This window comes from Typopeltis vanoorti, chromosome 13, assembly GCF_054136105.1.
Source record: "Typopeltis vanoorti isolate ZY-2024b chromosome 13, IOZ_Tvanoo_1.0, whole genome shotgun sequence".
NCBI lineage: Eukaryota > Metazoa > Arthropoda > Arachnida > Uropygi > Thelyphonidae > Typopeltis > Typopeltis vanoorti.
The window spans coordinates 117009699-117035376 of NC_143561.1; the positions used below are offsets into that span (position 1 = coordinate 117009699).

Consider the following 25678-nt stretch of genomic DNA (forward strand, 5'->3'; position numbering starts at 1 on the left):
CCAAATTTGTTGCCACTGTTATCTAATTTAGCTAAAGAATCCTGGAGCCCACTGAATTTATTCAGAAGTACATCTTTGTATAAAACAAAGAGCTAAGTTTGATATCTCCAAACCTGATGCTATTTTCTTTCATAATATGATTCATCTGGATTACAAATACTAGTGGAGATAATGTGCACCCTTATCACAGACCTGATTTTACATCAAAACATCTTCCCATACTTCCTTTAATTGTAGCTGCTGACTTACAACTCAAATATAAACCATGTATTGCTTAATATATGTCCAGTTTGCAGATGATTAGTGTTTCTCACCATTTCTCAACTATATGTTGTAGACTGAATATCTAATCTTGACAACTTCTATTTTGCCTGAACCTGGCCTGTTCTTGTCCAAGTTTATCTTCCTCAATTTTTCATGGCCTTTTCTCAAGTATGCTTGCATAAATATTACCTAGAATACTTATAGAACGCTAGAGTTCCTCGGTAATTTTCACACTCAGTTTTATTTCCCTTTTTTAGAATGGTACTATGAGCGCTCTATTTGAATCATCTAGTATTCAACCTTCTGGATTATGCAGCGTAGCAACTGCAAAACTTTTATACTTCTATATTTGAGCATTTCCTGTTGAATATTATATTTCAGCTGTCTTTCACATCTGACGTGTTTGATGACTTTTCCTACCTCTAGTATTGATGCATTCGCTTTGAATGTTTTCTACCACTGTTTCATCATTTCTTGCTTAATTCAGCAATCTTCTAAAGTAATTACTGCAGACATCAAGAATATCATTATCTTCAGTTTTTAAATCAAATATGACATCTCTGATTTCTTTCACAGTACTCTTTCCACTATTTCCAAAGCTTCTTGATCATTTTACACCTTCATGCCCTGACCATATTTTTACCAAAACCTTCACCTGACTTCTGCTTACTACTTTTAGATACAGCTCTTGCAATTATCTCTACTCTCTCAGAGCATCTGCTGATTTTATTTGTTAAGAATTTTTAATATGCTTTCTTCTTTTCTACAACTGCCTCTAACTTCTTGTGTCCACTAAGCAGTTCTTAATTTTCTACCCTTGCAAATAATTTCACCCCATGTCTCCTTAGCTGAATCCATCAATGCTTCCTTCAGGGTTTGCCCCTGAAATTCCAAAGTTTGGTTTTCTTGTTTTCAAATTCATTTTTCCTGAATAATATTCATAGAGTTGAGTCTACAATTCCCCTCTAAAAGCTGTTTGATTTACTTCTTTTTACTTTTCTTACACATTTCTTTTCAATATAATATTTTTATCCTGCTTAAAACTAAGTGATCACACCCAATTTCCAATTCCCTGAACCAGTGTGAAGATATCACAATCAACAACAATGTAGTAAATACAACTTCTTTTTAATTTCTTCTCTCCATATGAATTTATGCACATCTTTATGTTGAAAGATGGTGTTAGTGATGACCAGTCTGTATCCTGAATGGAAATCCAGCAGTGCTTACAATTATTACTGTCATACATTCAGCCCTCCATCCAGGTATGAAGTCTTTTCAACAATTTCCTGGTAGATCTCCCCCCCACCTCCCTTGGTAATACCTTCATAAGGTAGATGTAGTTTCAGCTAATACAAAACACACCATTAAGTCCAAAATCTTCGGTTCATCCTCGTTTGTGTGCCAGTGGCAGGGCAATAGGTCAGAAACCTGAATTGGTTCTTCACATTCCCTGCAAATATCTAATCTCAGTAAACTAGCTTCAACTTCTTTAAGTAGCCCCTTGCTGATCATAAACTTCTTAATATTTTAAGACCTAAGACCTTGTATCAATAAAAGTCATTCTTAAGATAATAATTATTTTAATTATTATCTTAAGAATAATAATGTTCACATGTACAAATACATATACATAGAGAAATTAGCGTCTTGAAATTCAACTTTTTACATAAACAGACAAGCATACCATGAGCGATATGAAATCTGTTATATAACTCTTTTTCATTATAGATAAAAATTTATATACATATAAAATACGTACTATTTAAAGAAAGTGCTCCTTCATCCATATCATCATCAAAGATTTCTCTTCCATCTTCAACATAACCTGATCCATCATCTAGTAAGGTTAAAAGGAGATATAACAGTTGGCTAAATAAAAACTTCCACTTAAGATTTAATTTCAAATTAAAAATTATTGAAATTTATAATATCATACGTTAGTGGAATATATCTTGAAATCAATAAAATATATCAAATCCAAAAAAATAGATTATTCTGTCTCTTGATCAGCCTATAAGCTTATTTGCAAATGGGAAGAGGTTTCTTGGCAACTACTCTGCCCCCCCCCCCCCTCCTGCCAGTGTCAAAGACTATCATGAATGGTGAAAAGTATATGTACAGTATTAAAAAAAAAGAAAGAAAGAAGGAACGATTGCATTTTCCCTATGACACAAACCTACAAAAGAATTTAAAAAATAGGTTGTACTTGACATTTACAAACACAAATAATGATGTATAATGTTATTCCTAGGAAAGCACCTGTAGCCCTATGGAAATGATATTTGCCTCCATAGTACTAAACACCTGTAAGAAAAAAAACCTAGTCCTTTCTTTGGCCATTTCCCACATTCGTTAATTTTTGGCATAGGTAAGTAGAATATATTTTTCTCTCATAAACTCTTGTTTTTAATCTCAAAAAATCAACTACAGAATGTACACTATTACTGGCAATAACAGGAATGTTCAAATTTAGGATTATGAGATGGCAACAGTTCTCTGTAATTCATTCTTTCTTTCCCTCTCTGAAATCCTTGGTTCACTGATAGCTTGAGCTCAATCTGTGAAGGCTTGACAGAGAAAGCATGCAGAGCTAAAGAATCTTTGCATTCTCTCTATAAGAGGAATAAAAGGCATTAAAGGATTTTTATTCATATTATTACTTCTAGTTACATCAGTGATTAGAGTGTCATCCAGCTCCCTGGCATGGAGGTTTTGGGACTGAAAAGGAGGTGGGTTGGAAACATTCTTGAGTTTGTACAAATTGCATTCTATCCATTTTATTCATGAGAATCTAAGATACAGATTACAAAAGTGATGTAAGACAAAATGAAGTAATACAAAAGTGATGCTCAGACCACTACAATCTGAATGTCCACTAAACATGCAGATTGTGCAGCATTTAATTGCTGTAGATGGTCTGCTCAGTCTACAGAAGCCAATCCCCTGCCTGCATCTTTGTTAACAGAGCTATTAACAGCTCTGAATTTACTGCACAAGCCAATCATTAAACCAAATTAACTATTCAGCAGTAAACTAATTTAGGCAGGAGTCAAAGTGCAGCATCTGTATCTCTTAGAGAAAATGTCAAGACTCTATGGTATTAGGCACAACTAAGTGTTAGTGGAGTTTCAATCCCTGGTATAATATGCCACTTCTTATTAAAAGATTGAAGCAAATGAAACTCACATTGGAACTCTAGCATTCAGTTAGAATTACAAAGCTTTAATTGATGAGTTTGATTTTCATCATGACAAAAAGGAATCCATCATGTGCACTTTTTCTATTAAAGGTGAGTTAGCTAATCTGATACAGAGGTAGCAGTTTTATTTTCATGGAAACTTGGACTTTTCACCCTGTATATATATATACAAATCTGTCAAAAAAACATGCAATTTACAGACAAAAATACTATTAGTGGACTCCTGTAATGAGTAAACAAGCTCCACAAAAGTGCCATATGATAATAATAACTGCTGAAATTCAATGTTGAAGCAATTAACACATTCACACCAGGCACCAGAAATTTTATCATTCGTTACTCACCCATGAGGTGTGTCACAGCCAAGAATATGCTGGTAAATTTTAATAACCAGCTTGCAAAAAACAACAGGTTCTCTCTTTGTGAGAATTACACCTCACCCCTCCTCCCCAAAAATGTATAAATGAATTCCATTATCATCAAACCTCTGCATAATTTTGCCTGGACTACTACTTCTTCGGGTAATAACTTTATTAGGTTCATGATCATTCTATAAATGTGAAATCATTGAGAGATATCCAGCAGGAATGCCATTATGAACTATAATCTATAACTTGTGAACTGGTAGAAGGAAAGAGTAGCAAGGAAAGCAAAGAACTACTTGGAGCAGCAATCTTAAGAACTGGACATATCTGACATATGAGGAATGTGCAAGGGAGGCAGAGGAACGAAGTTGGTGGTCGTTGTCTCCTGGATGGAGATAACACGATGATGATGTGAACTATAATCTAACTGACACAATTAAGAAAAAAAGCTGATCGGATATTATTAAAAAACTGTTACCCCATTATACTCACTCTCCCAGAACATATGGTGTTCCCAGGGCACACAAACATAACATTCTGCTTTGACCGATGGTTGAAGGTATACAAAGCCCAAATTATCATCTAGCCAAGAAAGTAGTATCAACACTAAAGGAGTTGGTAAGTCATTCTCCCTCCTATATAAAGAGAGACAAATAAAGAAAATTAAAAACAAAATGCTCGGCAAAGATGATTTACAATGTCCCAATCAATGACACAATTCTCTTACAGAAAAAATTTCTACCTGATATTATTGCTCTCTGCCCATATACTACATTCTGATTACTTTGTGTGGCAAAATAATTTTTAGCTACAAAAAAAGCTATGGCCATGGGTTCACCACTATCCCCCACCCCCCACCATTTGCTAACTTCTATATGGAAGCTTTTGACAACGTGCTCTAGATTCCTTTACTTTAAAACCTATAGTAAAATTGTATGCATGTCTTCTCTCATGCAGTCTATCCTTTACTGTTTACCACAAGCCTAACATACTGGCCAGTACATACATGTTAACTCTTATCACCATCCTTCACAAAACTTCTGGTCAATTAACATCCTCAAAAACAGAGCTATAACAATTTGCTCTAATTAATTTACAGCAAATATGGCAAAATAGGGCTGCTTACATCTATTATAAATCAAGTTTTAAATTGGACAACCACTGCACTGCTCCCTTTGTAGCCAGATGTAATTCTGCTATTCCCCCCCCCCAGGAAATGGGAAATTGGAAAGGATTCCACTATACATGGTTTGTGGAGCAGAGCATTTATAATATGGCTGATTGGCAATTTTCCATTTATGAAGTAGATATTTACATCTTCCATGGCCCATCCTAATCCTGTTTAGGGAGGACCATTGTTTGCGTGGCAGATCAAATCCAGAAGGCTCAGAACAGGCTTCTTCAATAAGTGATCGACTGGTAATGTTAGAATTGTTCCAAAGATTCTTCCATTCATCCTCAGAAGTAAAGTTGTGAGTTTCCAATAACTGTCCCTCAGACCAAAAGGGAGTACATGATCTCAGTTGGGTTCGTGGCGGATTGCTTAGTATATTTAAGATCGGTTGCAGAGGATCAGATTTGAGTTTTTTATATTTTTTCAAAGTTGCAGTCTGTCTTCTAAGATCTGGTGGGGATGACATTTGCCAGGAAAGGAAGCCATGATAGAGGAGTTGATTTCAGAGTAAATGAGATAAGCAGGGTTTGGTTCAGTTTTATATCTATTAATCTGGAGTAGAAGTACTCATGCTTTGGTCTTCTGGTGAGAAGACCAAAGCCAGGGCAGACACCCTAAGTGTGGAGACTCTGCATCCCCAGCCAGTTTAGAGATAATATTGTTTCTAGCTTCAATCTTATTTCCCAATTGTTGTATATGCTTTTGTAGGTGAGAGTTCTGTCTAGGATGACTCCTAGTTATTTTGGGTAATCTTCAAGGTTTATGACTTTATTACAGAAATTAAGATTTAGTGTGAAGTTAGCTTCAGAACTGAGCAGGTGGAATGTAGATGAGACACTTTTTGCTAGATTAGGTCTGAGCAACCAGGAGTTGAAATACTTTTCCACTTGAATTAGGTCATTGTCATGGGATTTCTCCACTTTGCTAAACTTAGGCTTATGACTAATGATAGCTAAGTCATCAGCATACATGAGCTTGTGGAAGTCTATGGAAGGTAGGTCTGACATATAAGCATTGAAGAGAGCTGGGGAAAAGACCAATCGCTGAGGGAGGCCATTTTGGAGGAATCTTGTCCTGCTTTTTCTTGCACCAAGCTGCACATGGAATTTATGATTTGAAAGCAATGAGTATAAAAGATTATTTTTTTTTTTGCATTGGAGAATATTTGCTAATTTAAATAAAAGTCCTTTTTTCCCATACAGTATCACTGGCAGATGTAAGATCTATGAAGACGGCTCCTGTTTTCTGTTTCTTTCTGGAATGCTTTTCAATATGTGTTGTAACTGAGAGGACCTGTCAGTTACAACAGAAGAAATAGAAGAAACATTAAAATTAACTAAAAATAGCCGTGAAGTCCGCCAAGACAGGGCAAATTCTGAGGATTACTCTCAAAAAGTTTGTAAGAAGTGCAAAGGAGAGAAAATAGGTCGAAAATTCTTTGGATCATCAATCCGTTTCCCAGGTTTTAAAATGGCCATTTATTCTTTTCACTGTTTGGGAAGTTTACCAGATTGAATTCTTGTGGAATAAAGTGCTGCAAGCCAACTCTGTGCAACGTTCTCCCAGGTTTTTTAAGAACTCTAGAAGGATACCATCAACACCAGGGTCACAGCTATTTTTAGTTAATTTTAACGCCTCTTCTATTTCTTCTGTTGTGATCTGATCAGCTAGATGAGATGAGTCTTGACTTGAGGCTAATATACTCCTCAGAGACTTAATTATCTCTCTTTTGGAGTTATTGCTGAGCTTTATTTCTGAGGTTTTCAGTAGGCATGAGGATATACTATTTGCTCTAATGAACAAGCTCTTAAACAAGAATCATAAATTATTAGCAATACATTTTAAATAATGGATAAAACTTCATAAAAAAATGCATACAATATAGATTACAGTAAGGCCATAGCTATCCCATACATTAAATGGTTATCAGATAAAATAAATAGAATTCTACACCATTATAATCTTAATGCTACTTTTAAACCATCTATAAAGTTAAAAAACATTATCATTATCATTATTATGTGACACCACCAAGGAGCTCAAAGACTCATCGAGGGAGGGCACCAACTCTACAACTCTTCGTCTCCACTACTCAAATCCACCAACTACAGCGAATTATATCATCTACATATTTAACTATTCTAAAGATCCTCTCCCCCCCCCTCCAATTGGCCCACCCTGGAGTATACTATATCCATTGCACTTGTAACTTACCTTATATTGGTGAAACTGGACGTATAATTCTTATCCGTAAAAAAAGAACGCAAAAGTTAAACTCAACAATTTTGGTGAAGCATGCCTCTCAGATCACATTCTTAACACCCTACACCAAATTTATTGGAATAGTACCTGATTTTTACATCATACAAAAACCTGGTATGAACACAAATTTAAAGAAGCCTGGGAAATTTTGATCAACCATCCTAATCTTGACAATAATGGTGGCATAAAAATCCCAAGAATTTGGATGGCACACATTCAGCCCACTTCAAGTTTTTCCAGCAAACCCCTGCTTTAGGACTAAGCAATAATTTCAGCCTTTATTGGCCACCATCCATACTGTTTTGTCCTAATTTATATGTGTACTTATATGAGTGAGAACATATTGCTCTATAGCTTAATATATCTCTTAATGATCTGTAACCAAATATATAATAATAATAATAACAGGACTCTAGCTTTAATGTAGTAATGTTTTTTTCCACCAGAGGTCAGGCCAGTAGTCTTAATGGTTGACCATATTAATGTAACTTTAGCATACCATGTAGCTTGTTTTTTATACTCCAGATGATCTTAATGTGAAGGTCAAACTGTCGAGTGATTATTTTGGTTTATTTATATTAAACTGAAGTTTTACTATAACACAGTTATTATTTCCATAATTTTTAATAATGAATGCTGATCATCGTGTAACCATGAAGGAAAAGATAAACCATATATAAGGTGCTGCATAATGAAAGGACAGGGGAAAGGAATCACAAAAGGTTCTGAAATAAGCACGATCATTCAAATGCTGCCTGGTCATTATGGATTAAAGTGAGTACAGCTCCACAGTTTACAGCCATTGTCAGTTCAGAACTGACTTGAAATTCTTGAAAATTTAATAATCATCTTACGTTGGCCAGCTTCAAACACACAAATCATTTATGTGTGTTTCCTAGAGAAACAAAAATTATGTTGGAAGAGAAAATACTTTTTGCTCTCTGGTTATATAATTCAACAATAATTAAGATAAATTCTATAACTGTTTATATTTTTAAATTTCTAAACTCTTTGCAAATAACTGGCATGTCTCCGAGGGAAAGAAAAGACATGAATTTTTATAGATTTGTTTGGTCAAATATCCAATAATTTACAGCTGAGATATGTGTGGTGCAATAAATTACTGTAGTACTGGTAGGAAACGAATTACGTCATCCTATAAACTAGTTATGCATATGCAAAACCAGGAAAACCTTAATTTCAAAAGTGGTTTATTTTGTGAAAAATAACCAATAATAAATAGTTTTTGTATATATCATTATCATATTAATGTCCACAAGGAGAGACAAATCCATCTAATAAAGTATCAACATCAACTTCGAGTATGGTTGTCAGTTATACAAGCTCTTAGTGAGCAAATCAATGTGTAAGCACAGTTTTTTTTTTTTTAAACAAACAAACATAGGATTCATTTTTATGTACTAAAAATGAATTTTTACTTGCAATGCAATGAAATTGAATATAGTGAATAAACCCCCTACACACACACACACACTACTACCACCACTACACTTCACAGGCACAAGCAAATCAAAGTAAATATTTTACTTAGCTTAGTAGCAAATACTATAACATACCATAAAACCTATTTCAAAATGCCAGGTAAGGGGATGATCCCACATCTATTCCTTCTATTCTTTAACCCCAAGAAAGATAGAAAAGATCTTTAGTTTACATAACTGTACTACAAAAAATCCAAGAAAAACCTGGCTAAAGATTAGCAAGACTTACTTTGTTTTGGGAATCACCTGAGGAATGAAGAATTGTGAAGCTTTATAAAAAATCTGCACTGGCAACCTTGGTGAAATATCAGACTGTACTTGAGATTGAAACATGAGAAATATCAAGGAATACTGATATTCCTTACATAATGATATTATGTAAAAAATATCAATATTTCTTACATAATGATATTATGTAAGAAATATCAATATTTCTTATATTTTATGTAAAGAATAACGATTTTTTGTACAATGCTCATTTTTAATGACTGTACTAGAGGAAAATATGAAATACTATTTAGACAGTCTTGCCATAAATACCATTACAACTTCTGCAGATTCCTGCACTGCCCATAGCCAGCATTCACGTGTTTAAACAGTAGAGAGAGAGAGAGAGTTGTCTAGCTGTAAAGGTTAACATGCTGTGGGGAAATTATGAGAACCGTGAGGCTATAGTAGCACTTCATAAGATTGGAATGCAGTCAGAGGTTATTTTCAACATGCTAAAAAGCACTTGGGATCAGTAGGATGTTCCATATTTGACTATTAAACATTATAACAAAACAAAAGATGTATTTTTATTATGACCTTTTTCTTGACCACTAGTTAATAAATTAAAGACTTAATTCTGTATGTTAGTCAAGTAAATAATAGTTTAATATCCGACATTTCACTGCCTAATATCTGTCAGCATTTTCAAAGGATACACTGGTAAGCAATAGAAAGTAACAAAAACTTGGAAACTAACCGACAATTCTAAAAATTATATAAAGTTATCACTGTGCGTGATAACAATACGACACGTGATACAATATGCATGTCACAAGTACAACATTTTATTTGTTGAGATATTTATTGTAAGTTTCATGAAAGTTAATTTCTTTTTTGGTTAAATGATCTGATTAGAGTTTTCCATATATCTGGTAGGATTAGGCCTTGATTCTTATTTAAGTTACCTGTTGAACGGGCGACTGTAGCAGCTTCTTTGAATGTTCTGGAATGGTAGTTCTCTTCTATGTAGAGCATATGACTCATATCCCATTCAATATTATGGTTGGTAGAGGCAAAGTGAGAAGAAAGGCCTGATATATCTTATCTGTTATTCCTTACAGGGGTGCTTAAGGGGCAAAGCTGTATAACTGAGAGGAGACCTCCACATAGCCTTCAAAGGAATGCGGAGAACCGACCAGGGCTTCTGACCTAATATCCAATCCTCACCTTCTCGTGGTGCACCCTATTGGGTATCTACTTGGATACTGAACGGACGAGGATGGGCTCGCAATTTGGGATTTAGCCGACCAAATTGTATTCTTATTGGTTAAACCAAAATATAGAATGATGGTACAACATGACAAAATTTCATGCCGGCTGGGGCGTCGCCCGGTTTAACAAGGCCCCCCGTTGTTTTCGCCAGGGAACCAGGGCGAACAGCGAAAAGTCAGCTACTGGAACAAATCTGAAAATAAACCCCAACTCAACATCACCAGAGTTAAAGATCGGTACTATCAATGTAAGAAGCCTAAATGGCAAAGAAATGGAGCTAGCTGAGGAATTAGATAAGTACCAGATCGACATAATAGGGGTGACTGAAACAAAAAAGACCAAAACTGGTGAGATCTTTCTGAGCAATAAATACAAAATGTTATATTCAGGCAATGACAATCAAGGAAAAGAAGGAGTACCCATAGTATTCAACACAAAATACGAGGCTAATCTTCTTGAATGGCAGTCAGTCTCAAGTAGAGTAATGTGGGCAAATATGAGAATGGGGAACTGGACAATGAGACTAATTTGTGCCTATGGTCCCACAGAAGGTTCTACTAAGGTAGAAGTGGAGGAATTTTTTGAGGCTTTAAAAAAAGCAACTGACACAATGAAAAATGAAAAGTTGGTCCTTGTTGGGGATCTAAATAGCAGAGTAGGAAATGATTGTGAGACATACAAAAATATTTTGGGAAAATTTGGAGAAAAGAGCAAAGCTAATAATAATGGCAAATATCTGTTGTATTTCTGCTCAGGACATGGACTGGTTATTACTAACACCATGTTCCAACATAAAAATGTGCACAAATTCACATGGAGAGAAGAGGCTAGAAATAAGAAAAGTCTTATTGGCTATGTTATTGTTGATAGTGATGTTTTCTCCCTGGTGCAGGACACCAGAGTGTACAGAGGATTTGAAATTGGAAGTGATCACTATTTAGTCTTGAGCAGGATAAAATTGAATTTCATATTGAAAAGAATAACATGTAAGAAAGTTTTAAAGCGAATAAAAGTTGAGCAGCTCTCAGATGTGAGCTGTAGACTAAAATACACAAAGATTATTGAAGAAAATATGAAAGAGTTTGAGAACAGGAATCAAACCTTGGAGATTCAGTGGCAAACTCTGAAGAAAACATTGATTCATTCTGCCAGAGAGACATGTGGTGAGGTTGTCTGTAAGGATAAAAAAATCAGAACTCTCTGGTGGACACAGGAAGTTAAAGAGGCAGTGAAGGAAAAGAAGAAAGCATACCAAAAGTTCCTGTCAAATAAGTCAGCTTGTGCTCTTAGAGAATATAGAGACAAATGCAAGAATGCTAAACACTGTGTAAAACTAGCTAAACAAAAGTCATAGGAGGACTTTGGCAAGAATATAGAAAATAAATATCAAGAAGGTGGCAAAATATTCTGGAGGTTGTTGAAGAAGCTTAAGAATGGAGGAAAGAGTGCTATAAAAGGAATTAGAGATGATAAAGATGACATGAAAACGGGAGAAAAAGATATCCTTGAAGTATGGAGTAATTACTTTTAAAAACTGCTAAATGAAACAAGCAGTGATGACAGCACAGTGGTAAAATACACTGACCAGGCATGCAGTCAGAAATACATATCCATACTTGAAGTAGAAAAAGCCATCAAAGGCTTGAAATGTGGAAAGGCAGCAGGAGTAGATGATATTCGACCAGAAATGCTGAAGTATGGTGGTATAAGAGTCTTACAGTGGCTACACTGCATAGTTCAGAAAGCCTGGACAGAGGGACGAATTCCCGATGATTGGAGTAGAGCTCTCATAGTACCCATATATAAAAACGGAAATAAAACTGAATGTGAGAATTACAGAGGTATTTCCCTACTGAGTGTTCCTGGTAAGATCTATGCAAGTATACTTGAGAAACGTTTCAGAAGAATTGTGGAAGAAAAGCTTGGTGAAGAACAAGCTGGATTCAGGCCAAATAGAGGCTGTCAGGATCAGATCTTCACTTTATGACAAATAGTCGAGAAAGCATGGGAATATAATAAAGATCTGCATTTAAGTTTTGTCGATCTGGAAAAGGCATATGACAAGGTGCCAAGAGAGAAGCTATTCAATACGCTGCAGTCATATGGTGTCAATGGGGCATTATATCAAGCAATACTTAGTCTTTATTTGAGTTGTAAGTCAGCAGTTAGAATTGAAGGAAGTACAGGAAGATGGTTTAATGTTAAATCTGGTGTGAGACAAGGATGTACATTATCCCCTCTGTTATTCATTATCTATATGGATCACATTATGAAGGAAAGTGGTATTAAACATGATATCAAAATTGGAGATGTTAATGTCAGCTCTTTGCTTTATGCGGATGATGTTATACTTCTAAATAAATCCGCTACAAGTCGGCAAGATTCTCTGACTAAATTGAATAGCTGTTGTAATAGATATGGTATGAAGGTCAGCAATAAAAAGACAAAGACAATGAAAATAGGCAGAATCATTGAAAATGTCAACTGTGTTGTGAATGGAGAACCTGTGGAACAAGTAAAACATTTCAGCTACTTAGGCACGATTTTTACTGAAGATGGTAAATTAAATATAGAAATAGACAACAGAATCAGCAAAGCGGTACGGTGGGAAGTCAACTGAATAAATTCATATGGAATAAGAGAGAAATTAGTCGGATCACTAAATTAGCTGTATACAAGACAGTGTTCAAACCAGTTTTAACTTATGGATCTGAGAGCTGGGTCAGAAGTAAAACACTTGACCAAAGACTAGAGACCACAGATATGAGAGTCCTGAGAAAGATTATAGGCATGAACAGATGGCATCAATGGCAGTATCATATTAAAAACGAGGATATTAGGAAACAACTTGACATTGTTAGCATCCAGGAATGTGTTAGCAGAGCTAATCTCAGGTGGTATGGTCACTTAAACAGAATGGGCGAGGAAAGATTAGCAAAACATGTGTTCTCTGCCAGGTTGGCAGCAAAACGACCCAGAGGAAGACCAAGATATAGGTGATTGATACGGTACAAAGTGCTTTAGACGATAGAAATATAAGATCTGATAATGTTGGAGTGTTGACAAGTAACAGACTGATTTGGAGGAAAATTGTAGATAGGAAATTAATAATGATGTAATTTTTTTCATGGAGTACTATCATATCCTGTACATCCCTTGAGGGTACATGGCAGGAATTTGATGATGATGATGATGATGATGATGGTTATTCCTTACATAGCCTATGTGTTCTTTCTTTCTTGTTTCAAAACTTCTAGATGTCTGTCCGATGTAATTGATACTGCACGAACAGGATATGCTGTAAACTCCAGACTATTAAGTGATATGACCAACTGGCCTGTGGACTTAATCAAAAACCTAAAATCTATGCATCCATTAACTCCAAGACTATATGGTGTTCCCAAAATCCATAAAGAAGGTACACCATTATGTCCAATAGTAGATGTTATCCATTCCCCTACTTACAATCTATCAAAATATCTAGCCAAAATGTTACAAGAGCGTATTCACAACACTGATTCGTATATCAAGAACTCCCAACATTTCTTGGAGAAATTAAAAAACATCCATATCTCTGAAGATAATATTATGGCTAGCTTGGATGTCACATCTCTATTAACAAACATCCCAGTTTCAGAAGTCATCATCATCTTAAAAAACTTGTTCCCACCAAACATCACCAAGTTGTTCAAGCATTGCTTAAATTCGAATTATTTTACATGGCAAAAAACCTACTACAAACAACTTACAGGATTAGCCATGGATAGCCCTCTCTCTCTCTCCTTCTTGTGCCAACCTATTCTTAGAAAATTTGGAAACTCAAATTTTATACCAAATTACCCCTAAACCAACCACATGGTTTAGGTATGTTGATGACATCTTCATCATGTGGAATCACAAAAAAGAAGAACTAAACAAAATGGCTTCCACAACACTATCAAGTTCACATTGGAACTAGAAAAAGATAATAAACTTCCATTCCTAGGCATCCTTATTAAGAAACAAACTGACAATAGCATCAACCTGTCGGTATGTAGAAAACCTACTAACACTGGATGCTACCTCCATTTCGACTCATGTCACCACATATCCCAGAAACTCAGCATTATCCATATGCTCAAAAAAAGAGCTATACAGTGTACCACAGATCCTGGCGACTTACAAGAAGAATTAATGAAAATATCCAGAGATCTATCCCTAAATGGCTACCCTACAAGAATCATCAACAATGACATACTGCAAAGACAACGAGATGAAACCCAATACATCAGCTCTATAACAATTCCATTTGTTAATACCATATCCAAAAAATTAGCTCTTCTTCTAAAACCATATAATATCAGAGTAACCTTCAAACCTATTGAGACCATTCAAAAGTTTATAAGATCACCGAAAGTTAGCCATCCTTTCTACAAATACTCTGGAGTTTATAGCATACCCTGTTCATGCGGTATCAATTACATCGGACAGACATCTAGAAGTTTTGAAACAAGAAAGAAAGAACACATAGGCTATGTAAGGAATAACAGACAAGATATATGAGGCCTTTTCTTTCCACTTTGCCTCTACCAACCATAATATTGAATGGGATATGAGTCATATGCTCTACATAGAAGAGAATTACCATTCCAGAACATTCAAAGAAGCTGCTACAGTCGCCCGTTCAACAGGTAACTTAAATAAGAATCAAGGCCTAATCCTACCAGATATATGGAAAACTCTAATCAGATCATTTAACCAAAAAGAAATTAACTTTCATGAAACTTACAATAAATATCTCAACAAATAAAATTGTACTTGCGACACGCATATTGTATCATGTGTCGTATTGTTATCACGCACAGTGATAACTTTATATAATTTTTAGAATTGTCGGTTAGTTTCCAAGTTTTTGTTACTTTCTATTGCTTGCCAGTGTATCGTTTGAAAATGCAAACAGATATTAGTCAGTGAAACGTCGGATATTAAACTATTATTTACTTGACTAACATACAGAATTAAGTCTTTAATTTATTAAAAGATGTATCTGACTGCAAAAAAGCAGGTTGACCATGCTGGGCTAGGACACGACAGCTTGTGAGGACCGTGAAGACACATTTTTGCCATAATCTTGTGAGAACACAGAATGACACGTGTGCTATAACTGATGACCCAGGGATGAGTCGATCTTCGTTCTACTGGACACTTCTTAACATCACAACTTATATGGCAGAGGGTGATAAAATCGAAGGCACTTTTCTGGTGGTACATGAACAGTAGACACAGAGATATCCTCTTCACAGATGAGATTTTCACTACTGAAGAGTTGTTTAACTGCCAAAACAATCAGGTATATGCCCTGGATGGTCACAAAGCATATACCATAGACCCAGGATTCAGAAAGATCATCACCCTGTGTTAGTAATGTTTTGGTGGCGAGTGACTTCTTGGGGAGGGTATCCAAGTCATTTCTGCGAGAAAGGGGTTAAAACCTCCACCAAAGTGTATCAAGACCGTGCTGGAACTGTGGCACAGTCCCTGAACTCCTTGTTTTATAGTAGGCAGTGGACCTTCTAACAGCAGTGATCTCCTGCACACAAGGCAAGGACTACACAACAGTGGGGAGAGGCGAATGTGCTCAAACATACATCATCATCTAACTGGGCATCTGGAAGTCCAACGGATCTGAATCCATTGGATTTCAAATTGTAATCGAAGCTTGAGAGAGCCTGCAAGAAATGACATCCCAGCATCGCCCATCTGAAGGCAGATTTGGAGCAAGCAATGGCAGCATTTCTGTTAGATGTTTATGTGTACTGCAATCAATATGTCACCTCACAGACTTTAGGTATGTGTGAAGGCAAAAGGGGGGGGGGGGGGCATTTCAAACATTGAGTGCTGCTATATGCAAGTTATTCATGTGGTTTATATATGCTGAAAGCTGTAAGTGATTTACTGATAGATTAAAGGCTTATGCACTGTTAAGTCGTAGTAGTAGTATTTATGGCTAGACTAGGTACATAAACAATAATATTCAGCACCAGTACATAAAATAAATGCAAGTGCAACTCTGTATTTCTGGAAATAAGAGAGGAAAAATATTAATTTTAATAACTGCATTTGTTTTTCATTGGATGTTTCTGTGGATAATGTGTGATGATAATCATTAAATAGAAACTTCATTAAATATTTATATGTACTTTACTTAAAACAGAAACCAGTTATGCATAATATTTTTAAAGGAAATGTTATATATAAACTTGAAATAAAAAACATTACTTTCAGATAATTTTTATACCACGAAGAAAGTTCATAAATTTATTTTAAATGAAAATTCTACCAAAAAAAAAAAAAAACTTAAATGAGTTCAGCATATTATCTAATAACAAAATCTGCAGAATAAAGGGTGATATCATCAATAGAAAGGAAGGGGGGGCACTGTCAAGGCTATGAGTTTGATTAAATTCTCAACAAAGAATCCATTAACTGTCTATTACATATTCCTCCAAATTTCAACTAAACTTAAGTAACAGTCACTAAAGAGAAAACAGATCTAATGTGAAAAAAACTACATAGTTCCAACCTCATTAATGTCTGTGCACTTTCATGTTGCTAAACCACTTAATTTTCCTAACAAAAATTTGTCATCTCACTTACTGTAATTAGCCCCTCTTCTGGTTGATTAATCTCCCTACTGTGTGAAGTTGGTCAAAATTGCCAACCATAACCACCAGCTGCTTTTTGTCTTTTATCATGCAATTATCCTGCTTGGTTTTTTAATCTCTTAATGGGGGAATGTGTTCTCATCTTTCCTTTACATGTTAGGCTGAATAGTCTGTCATGGTCAAGAAACTCTGGCTTAATTAATGCTACAACAGGGTGGTTTAGCCTATCTACATAGGCTTCCATGCATTCAATTATGTGTATTCTCTGGTTGGTTGGTTTGCCTGGTTTGTGGGAATGAAAAACCTGAGCTTCCAGTATGAAAACCTTGCCATCTCCATAAGACCAGCTAACTCACCCTCAGTTATAAAGTTCTTATAAACATTTCTCACATCCAAAACATGTTTCAAAACCAAGTCTTTCCAACAAAAGGCATTGTTGTTACTGAATGAGCCTCCATAGATTGAAAAATTGCATATAGACATTGCATATAAATGGATATAGACAATTTCAGATATACTGTTGTTCCACTTTCACAAACAACAGCAATACTACATCACATTGCTTTCTTTCCAAATTTGAGAATTTTTTATAATGTTGCAAATTTATATTTATTAGTGTTTCAGAAGTACCTCAGCTTTCAGTTTTGGCTGAAAAATTCAACAGATGAACTCCTTTCATTTCTTTCTTTTTTTTTTTTTTTTTTTAATAGTATGGTCATTTCATTAATATCTGATCCTTAGTGTAAAATATATGCTGAAAATGTATCGTATACAGTTTGACTCAAAATTTACAATCATTATGAAGTGAATTACCTTCGCATACAGGAAATGAATTATGAAACTATTTTGTCTAAATTTCCAGTGGTTTGAAATTTTTCATGTTTCAGTATCCAAAATTAATTACTTCAATTTCCTGTTTTAAGAAAATAAATAAAATAACAATCCTCTTTTGTCTGTTGATAGAGATGCTTCCAATTTGCCTGGGAATAGAAATTAATTTAGCCACTATCTTCTTTTCATACTCTGACTGGCATTGAGTGGTTTAGAGCAGTGGTCTAAAAAGTGTGGTACGCGTACCCCCTGGGGTACATGAGTTGATATGTGAGGATACTTCAAAAAAAGTTTTATATTGATAGAAAAAAAATTAAGTAATTAATTAAAGATAAAGAATATTACTTTCTTTCATCAATTAAACATATATCTAATATAGACAAAGACGTTATAAAGATCATGTAAACTTAAATTTGCGAGTAGTGCACATTGGGCGACTATGCACACATAATCGTCTGTGGCAAAGCTGTCATGTTTTTTAAAACTAGGGAGTAAATCTCTTACTTCTTATCATTGCCATTGTTTGTAGAGCATTCTAGTGTTGACAAGCCCAACTAGAGAAGGAAAATTGCTTAGTTATCCTGCTATCTACAGATGACACCACAGTTGTATTAATTATTTGACTATTTTTAATAAGTTTAACGATTTTTTAGTATATATTGTTTCTATGCAATTCCAACGCCTTTTTGGATTTACTTTTACGTTTACACTAGAAATAGTGAATTAATATTATCAAAATTGCTTACATTTTTTAAGTGCTTGATATTATCAATAGTAAATGAATTATATTTAAATTTTACAAATTAACCCTCACAAAATGGATAAATGGTTAAAAAAATTTCCTCCAAAGAAACTCTCTCAATCAATTGGGGGTATGCGCTATTTATTTTTTCTGTCTTGGGGGGTACGCGATCAAAAAAGTTTGGAGACCACTGGTTTAGAGAACAACAAACATCAAAAATTATTCTAATATTTAAAAATAGATAGTGTTATTTCTCTCTCTCTTTCCACACACACAGGTACACCACCAATTTTAGTGCAATGGATTGTCCAGCACCTGACTTAGTCCAGACATTCTCGCGACCCTCCAATGGACTGCCACAGATAACATTGCGTGCATGCATGCATTTCACAGCAGTGATGGTGTCAAGCATAAGTCCATTTCCACTTTCACTGTTTCATTCATACTAATGTATTTTATTTAATCACTTATCTATCTATCCTATTCCCTGAAACATACAGTTGGTGGGGACAGCTGTATGCTACTACCATACTAGGTGGATGATTATGAGCAAGGTGGTTTCCCGTTGCCTTCCTTCTGCAGTATACATTTTATGACTGTAGCCATGTTTGTTCACAGGACTGGTTTGCCTGTTATGAGGGATGAAAAACCCTATTTACGAGGAGGGAACCCCCACCTCCGCATGAGAATGGTTAACTCACCTTCAGTTGAAAGAGACCAGATAAAGGTTCCTCACATCACTTGATGGGAATCGAACCCAGGTCTTTCCAACTAAAGGGCTTCATCTATACTGACCGAACTACGGAGGCTCCTTAATCACTTAAATCAATCAATTTTATGACTGTAGCCATGTTTGTTCACAGGACTGGTTTGCCTGTTATGAGGGATGAAAAACCCTATTTACGAGGAGGGAACCCCCACCTCCGCATGAGAATGGTTAACTCACCTTCAGTTGAAAGAGACCAGATAAAGGTTCCTCACATCACTTGATGGGAATCGAACCCAGGTCTTTCCAACTAAAGGGCTTCATCTATACTGACCGAACTACGGAGGCTCCTTAATCACTTAAATCACATTTAATTTACATTTAATATTTTTAAGTTTCCAGTCATCCATGATACTTCACAGACATGAGAGAGCGTATAATTAGTGGGTGACAGTTATACTGATAAATTATTATTATTATGTGACCTCCATTTATCCAGCAAAATGGCTAACTGGGTATGGCTGCAGAACCAAGGGTTCTGGAAATAGTTGAAATATTATACAGGTATTCTGAGTGTACCTGTATAATAGTGATGCACTAAGTAGCATAGTTCAGTTTAGTTCCCAACTGTTTGATGAATTCCCAATTTCCAACCATTCTTGGTCTTCTTAATAACCAGGATGGCTACTTGGGTATGGAGAGCACGTCTGGAAATTCTGAATACATAAAACAATGTATTCATGTTATAAAAATTTCGTTTTACTTTTTTTTTTCTTTCAGAAAAGAAAAAAAGAAACCTGAGAAGTTTATTTATTTGCTTTTATTTACATGTAATCGTATCCATTCTTTGAATATGTGTAACATTGTATTTAAAATTTATTACTTTGTGTTGAATATGTTATAGGTGATACTCTATTTCTCATCTGTGGCACAAAAGGTTATCAGAACAGGAATAACCAATTTCATTAGTGACAACTATATGCTTATTTGCTAAAAACTATCTAAGGAAAAATAAATAAATAACAAAAAAATTTAGAATTCTTTTAAAAGCAGAGCTACATGTTTCAAAAAAAATATGGATTGCAAGGTGGGGTGTGTGTGTGTGTGGGGGGGGGGTGTTAGCTCAATTTAAAAATACTGCAGATAGTTTCTAAAGATATTTCTTTCATTATGATAAATGGGATTTACAAAACACAGCAGACAAATTTCACAACCATGCAAAGAAGAGTATAATCTGGATGGATTAATGCAGTTAGGAAATGACTGTATTGAACACCTGACAAATAACATATCTTATTCCTCATGATACTGTTTTTACAGTATAAAATTACACATACATACATATAATCTATGAATAAAATACAATTAATTAACATAAAAGACTAGGCTTACATGTAGAAATGTACTTAACCTTAATAGCCATAAAGAGAATTTTAAATATAGCAAGATAAAAAAAGAAAGATAAAATAAATAACCTGAGAGAAAGAAAGAAATTTAAGATAATGGTTTGCTAACCCATGCAAAAAAAGCAATAATATGCAGCTTGAAGGGAAGGGGGAGGGCAATTAATGGTCAAAGTTAGATAACTGGGATCTTCTAACATCCACCACATCTAATTCTCACTTTCCAGATGTGCTTCTCCATAGCCAAGTGACCATCCTGGTTACTAAGAAAACCAAGAATGGCTGGAAATTTGGGACTTGTTCAAACAGTTTGGAACTAAGCTGAATTATGCTACTTAATGCATCACTTGCATAATCAAGATTCTCCACCAGTGCAAACAGAGTTAGCTCTGAGACCACCTTAAACTCAACAGAACTGATGATAGGTCCCATCAATAAACATAAACTGCCTCAACCAGAAGTGATGGAAATAACAGAGGAATTAGAAATACCACAACATGATGTTATTGAAAGGAATAATAAATATAAAATGGTATGTTTAATTTAAAAAGGAGAGATTCAGAAGAGCTAGTATTCAATGCCATAAATGGCAGGCAAAATTGGATGGAAAATTAATTTGACATGATTTTGACTGAGTAAACAGAGTAGTTTATGAGCTGTTTGGGATATTGTCAAAAGTGGAAGATCTCTTTCAGATTAGTAATTTCTTGGTTTTAAGGCTGTAACAGAAGTTAAATATTTGCACGCATTAAGGAACCGAGTCAAAATGAGAAATTTTTTGATGCAATAAGGGTGATAGGATGTGAAATGCAAAGTCATTCCTTGACTTACATTCATGATCCCATAAGGGAATAAATAACATTTTCGACTATACTTTCAAACAAGACGCAAGCGAGAGTAAGGTAAAGCATGCACAGTGGCAACAGCGCTTTCAGCGGCAACCTCCCTCGGCAGTCAGTACGTCTTCAACAGTTCCTGTTGATTTTGTGTTTGAGAAATGGGTTATTTGTGTATTTATCGTTAAATATTTCGACGTTTTGTGCAACATGGCCCCTACACGCACATTCAAAAAGCCTAGTAAAGAATCACAGAAAAAGAGGCAAGCAATTGATCTTGAAACGAAGTTGCAAGTTATAAACCAACATGAAGCTGGCAAGCCTATCAAAGATGGTCTCATTCTACAGTGATAACCATTTTGAAAAATAAGGATAAAATCATAGAGGCTGTGAAAGGATCTAATTCCATTAAATCGACAATAGTGACAAAGCAATGACGAGGTCCTATCGGTGATATGGAAAAGCTATTTGCATCATGGATAGAGGACCTAAACCAAAAGCACATACCTCTTAGCACTGTTACCATAATCGCTAAGGCACTAAGTCTCTTCAACATGTTGAAGGAGAAAGCAGAACCCAATTATGACTACGAATTGAATTCAACGCTTCTTCCGGTTGGTTCATGAGATTCAAGCAGCGTTTTGCAATGCATAATGTGAAAATGTATGGGAATCTGCAAATGCCGAGAAGGCTGCCAAGGAGTTTGTGGAAAAATTCAATAAAATTATTACGGAGAAAATTATTTGCTACAGCAAATAATGCCTGAGCAGACATTCATCCACAAAAAGCTAAAATCTATATTTAGTTTCAAAGTTCTTAATGCCTGTATTATGATACTGTTACGGGTAATGTGGCTGGTTATAAACTGAAACCATTTGTGATATGCAACAGTGAGAATCCATGAATCTTCAAAAACATTAGGAAGCATACTCCCAGTTCATTAATTAGAGCAATAAAAGTTGTGGATGACTCAAAAATTGTTTGAGGATGCCTTAATCAACGATTAAGGCATCTATTGTGTGAAAGAAAATGCAGAATTTAAAATTTTATTAATTCTAGATCCACGCGGTTAGCCAAGTGGCTATGTACCTCGCAACCATATGCCTGGAAAAGGAGTGTCCTGGGTTCGATTCCCTTCACTGACGTGAGGAGCTTAAGGATCTTTCTCAGCCATAGCCAAGTTAGCCGGTCTTGGGCATGGAGTAGGGTTTTTCTCCCCAGTTTATCTGGGTTTTTCATCCTGCAAAGCAGGCAAACCAGCCTTGAGAACTGAACACCACGACGGACATAGGGTATGCCAGAGCATAGGGCTCACCACCTTATCTTGAGAATGGTTGAGGTCTGATGATTAATAAATCCTCGACATACCAAGGTAAAAAAAAAGAGGGAAGATGAGATGAGATAAAGCTCCAGGTCATCCGTCATATCTTACAGCGGTGATCTTTACCAAGTTCAAGGTCATGTTTCTCCCTCCAAACATTACTTCATGATCCAAAAGATGGATCACGGAATTCTTGCAGTGTTTAAGGCTTATTATCTACGGAAAACTTTTTCACAAGCCATTTCTGGTACTGAAGGAAATGACCAGACTCTCATGCAATTCTGGAAAGCATTCAATATTTATCATGCTATTAAAAATATTGCTGTGGCTTGGGATAAAGTGACCTCTCAATGTATGAGTGGCATATGAAAAAAGACATTAAAAAGGTTTGTGCATGATTTTGGAAGTTTGTAATAGTGGGCCTAGCAAACAATCTGAATCTCAAAGTGAATGATGACGACATAATTCAACTCATAGAAAGTTCTCTTGAAGAGTTGACCAATGAAAAATTGGTAAAACTGGAGGAACAACTGTTGCAGAAGAGGCAAAACAAGAAATGGAAGAGGGAAAAGAGAAACAGCAAGAGGTAGTTAAACAATTTACAGTAAAGGGTCTTGCAGAAATGTTCTTTGCAGTTAGCAATGTTCTCGAAATGGCTGTAGACATGGACCCCAATGTTGAACGCTACTTAATAACAGAAACGAAAATTCATGATGCTTGCAATGAACAAATTTATGATGAAAAGAAGAAGAAGAATAAGCAAAGCACATTGGACATTTTCATCAAAAAAAATGAAGGTTACATCAGAAGAGCTGCAGACTGGTCCTTCCAATAGGGAAGGTAATGAAGATGAGATTGTGCAGGAAGATTTGGGTGATTATTCTCCTGTTTTATAGTGGGAGTAACACACAGTACAGTTTTATAAGGTTTAAATATTAAAATGACAGTATACTTATTACGGTTAAGTCCCTAAACCCTATAGCTCTATTGATTTAATGTATCAACTTACGTCCTCCAGATGGAACGGAACCTGCACGTAAGTCAAGGGATGATGTATTTCCAATGTTTGTAGTTTTGTGGTATACTTTGGTACTAATATGATCAAATCTAATGAGGATCAAATTTGACAATTTTATAGATTTATTTTCTCCATATTCAATGGCAAATGGAGATCTTCTTCTCTCGACAATATCCCGAACAATTCACACATTAGCTATTTCCTCAGCCCAAAATCACATACCTTCTTCTCAAAGCCGCATATCAAAACCACAGTCATAAAATTTGCATATATCCAAAGCCATGAAACAGGGGTGGTTAAGGGTCAAAGATGTATAACTGAGAGGAGACCTCTGTAAAAATAATCATAATTAAAATTCTGAATATTTTTACGAATTGTTTATGTTAAAATATTTATTAGTTTTAGTTTCATAACACACATTGTCGGCACTTGCGATGTGCCCGTTATGAAATTTTTTTGTCAAAAATGATATGTAAAGAAGTTAAAAAAAAATTGATGTACTTACCAGATTTGATATTTGTATTAGTTACAAAAATTTTATTATAATTTAAAATTATCAAAAGTTGTGTTTTATGAAGACATTCTCTTGTCGCTGAGACAACGTGCCAGCCATTATTCCTAGTTTCTCGCTTGCCACTTTCACGGAGTGCGCATGTTCGCCGAGAAGTTTGATGTGTGATTGACAGCTGACAAGTTCGGTATCGAAGCAATGGGAGGGTAAACAAGGATAGCGTTCAGAAGGATTTTAGAACACAGGCTGGCTGATGATTAGGTTTGGAGGAACTTAAGTTTTATTGTGACAGTCGGAGGAAAATTAATAGTATATTCCAAAAAAGGAATCGTGGAACTATTAAGTTTTAATGTGGAATAAGTATGTGAATAAATAAAACAGAAATATTGCTATATGCGTTTTAAACGGAATATTGGAGGTAACACTAATTGAAAGATTTATAGTAGATTTTATGTGTGCTACATGAGTGATGAAAAGGATCCTGTGTAAATGAAGAATGGAGTCAAATATCACCAGAAAAGGGCCTTGACAGAGAGAGAAATTGGCTATAAACATTTTGTCATTTTGAAAACAAAGTGTTTAGTCTTAAGTGTAAGTTTATTTAAAAAAAAAGGCCTTGGATCCAATTAATTTGTAGTTAGTTATGTAATATTGTTTGGAGTGTATACATATTGTTTTGTTTTATTAAATGTGTTTATTTTGTATTTAGTCTTGAGTCAGTGATTATTTGGATTCTGAAGAGTTAAGGTCATTGCACCAATTGGAATGAACCCTTGTGCATATAATAATACATAGGTACACACGGAATTAAAAAAATAGTTGTTAGAAAAAGAGATCATCTCTATGGTAGGAATAATATTAAGATAATATCTATGAATACCCTATCTATATAAAAATCCACCAATTATTAACACCTCCACATAGCCTTTAAAGGAATGCGGAGAACCAACCAGGGCTTCTGACCTAATGTCCAATCCTCACTCTCTCGTGGTGCACCCTGTTGGGTATCTACCTGGATACTAAACGTACGAGGATGGGCTGGCAATTTGGGATTTAGCCGACCAAATTGTATTCTCATTGGCTTAAACCAATATACAAAACGATGGTACAACATGACAAAATTTCAAGCCAGCTGGGGTGTTGCCCAGTTAAACAAAGCACCCATTGTTTTTGCAAGGGAACCATGGCAAACAGCGAAAAGTCAGCTACTGGAACAAATCTGAAAGCACACCCCAACTCAACATGACCAGAGTTAAAGATCAGTACTATCAATATAAGAAGCCTAAATGGCAAAGAAATGGAGTAGCTGAGGAATCAGATAAGTACCAGATCAACATAATAGGGGTGACTTAAACAAAAAAGACAAAAACTGGTGAGATCTTTCTGAGCAATAAATAAAATGTTATATTCAGGCA

At 35.3% G+C, this 25678-nt stretch overlaps 1 protein-coding gene across 4 annotated transcripts in view; it reads right to left on the reverse strand.

Annotated features, from left to right (window-relative positions):
• The window catches only part of PolA1 (DNA polymerase alpha catalytic subunit), a 561406-nt gene that overhangs the window by 475025 nt on the left and 60703 nt on the right, over positions 1–25678 (reverse strand). For all 4 annotated transcript variants that reach the window (XM_090402430.1, XM_090402431.1, XM_090402428.1 and 1 more), the window contains exon 4: positions 2027–2104. In XM_090402430.1, coding sequence (XP_090258556.1) covers positions 2027–2104 — 78 coding nt within the window. The remainder of the gene's footprint in view (positions 1–2026; positions 2105–25678) is intronic.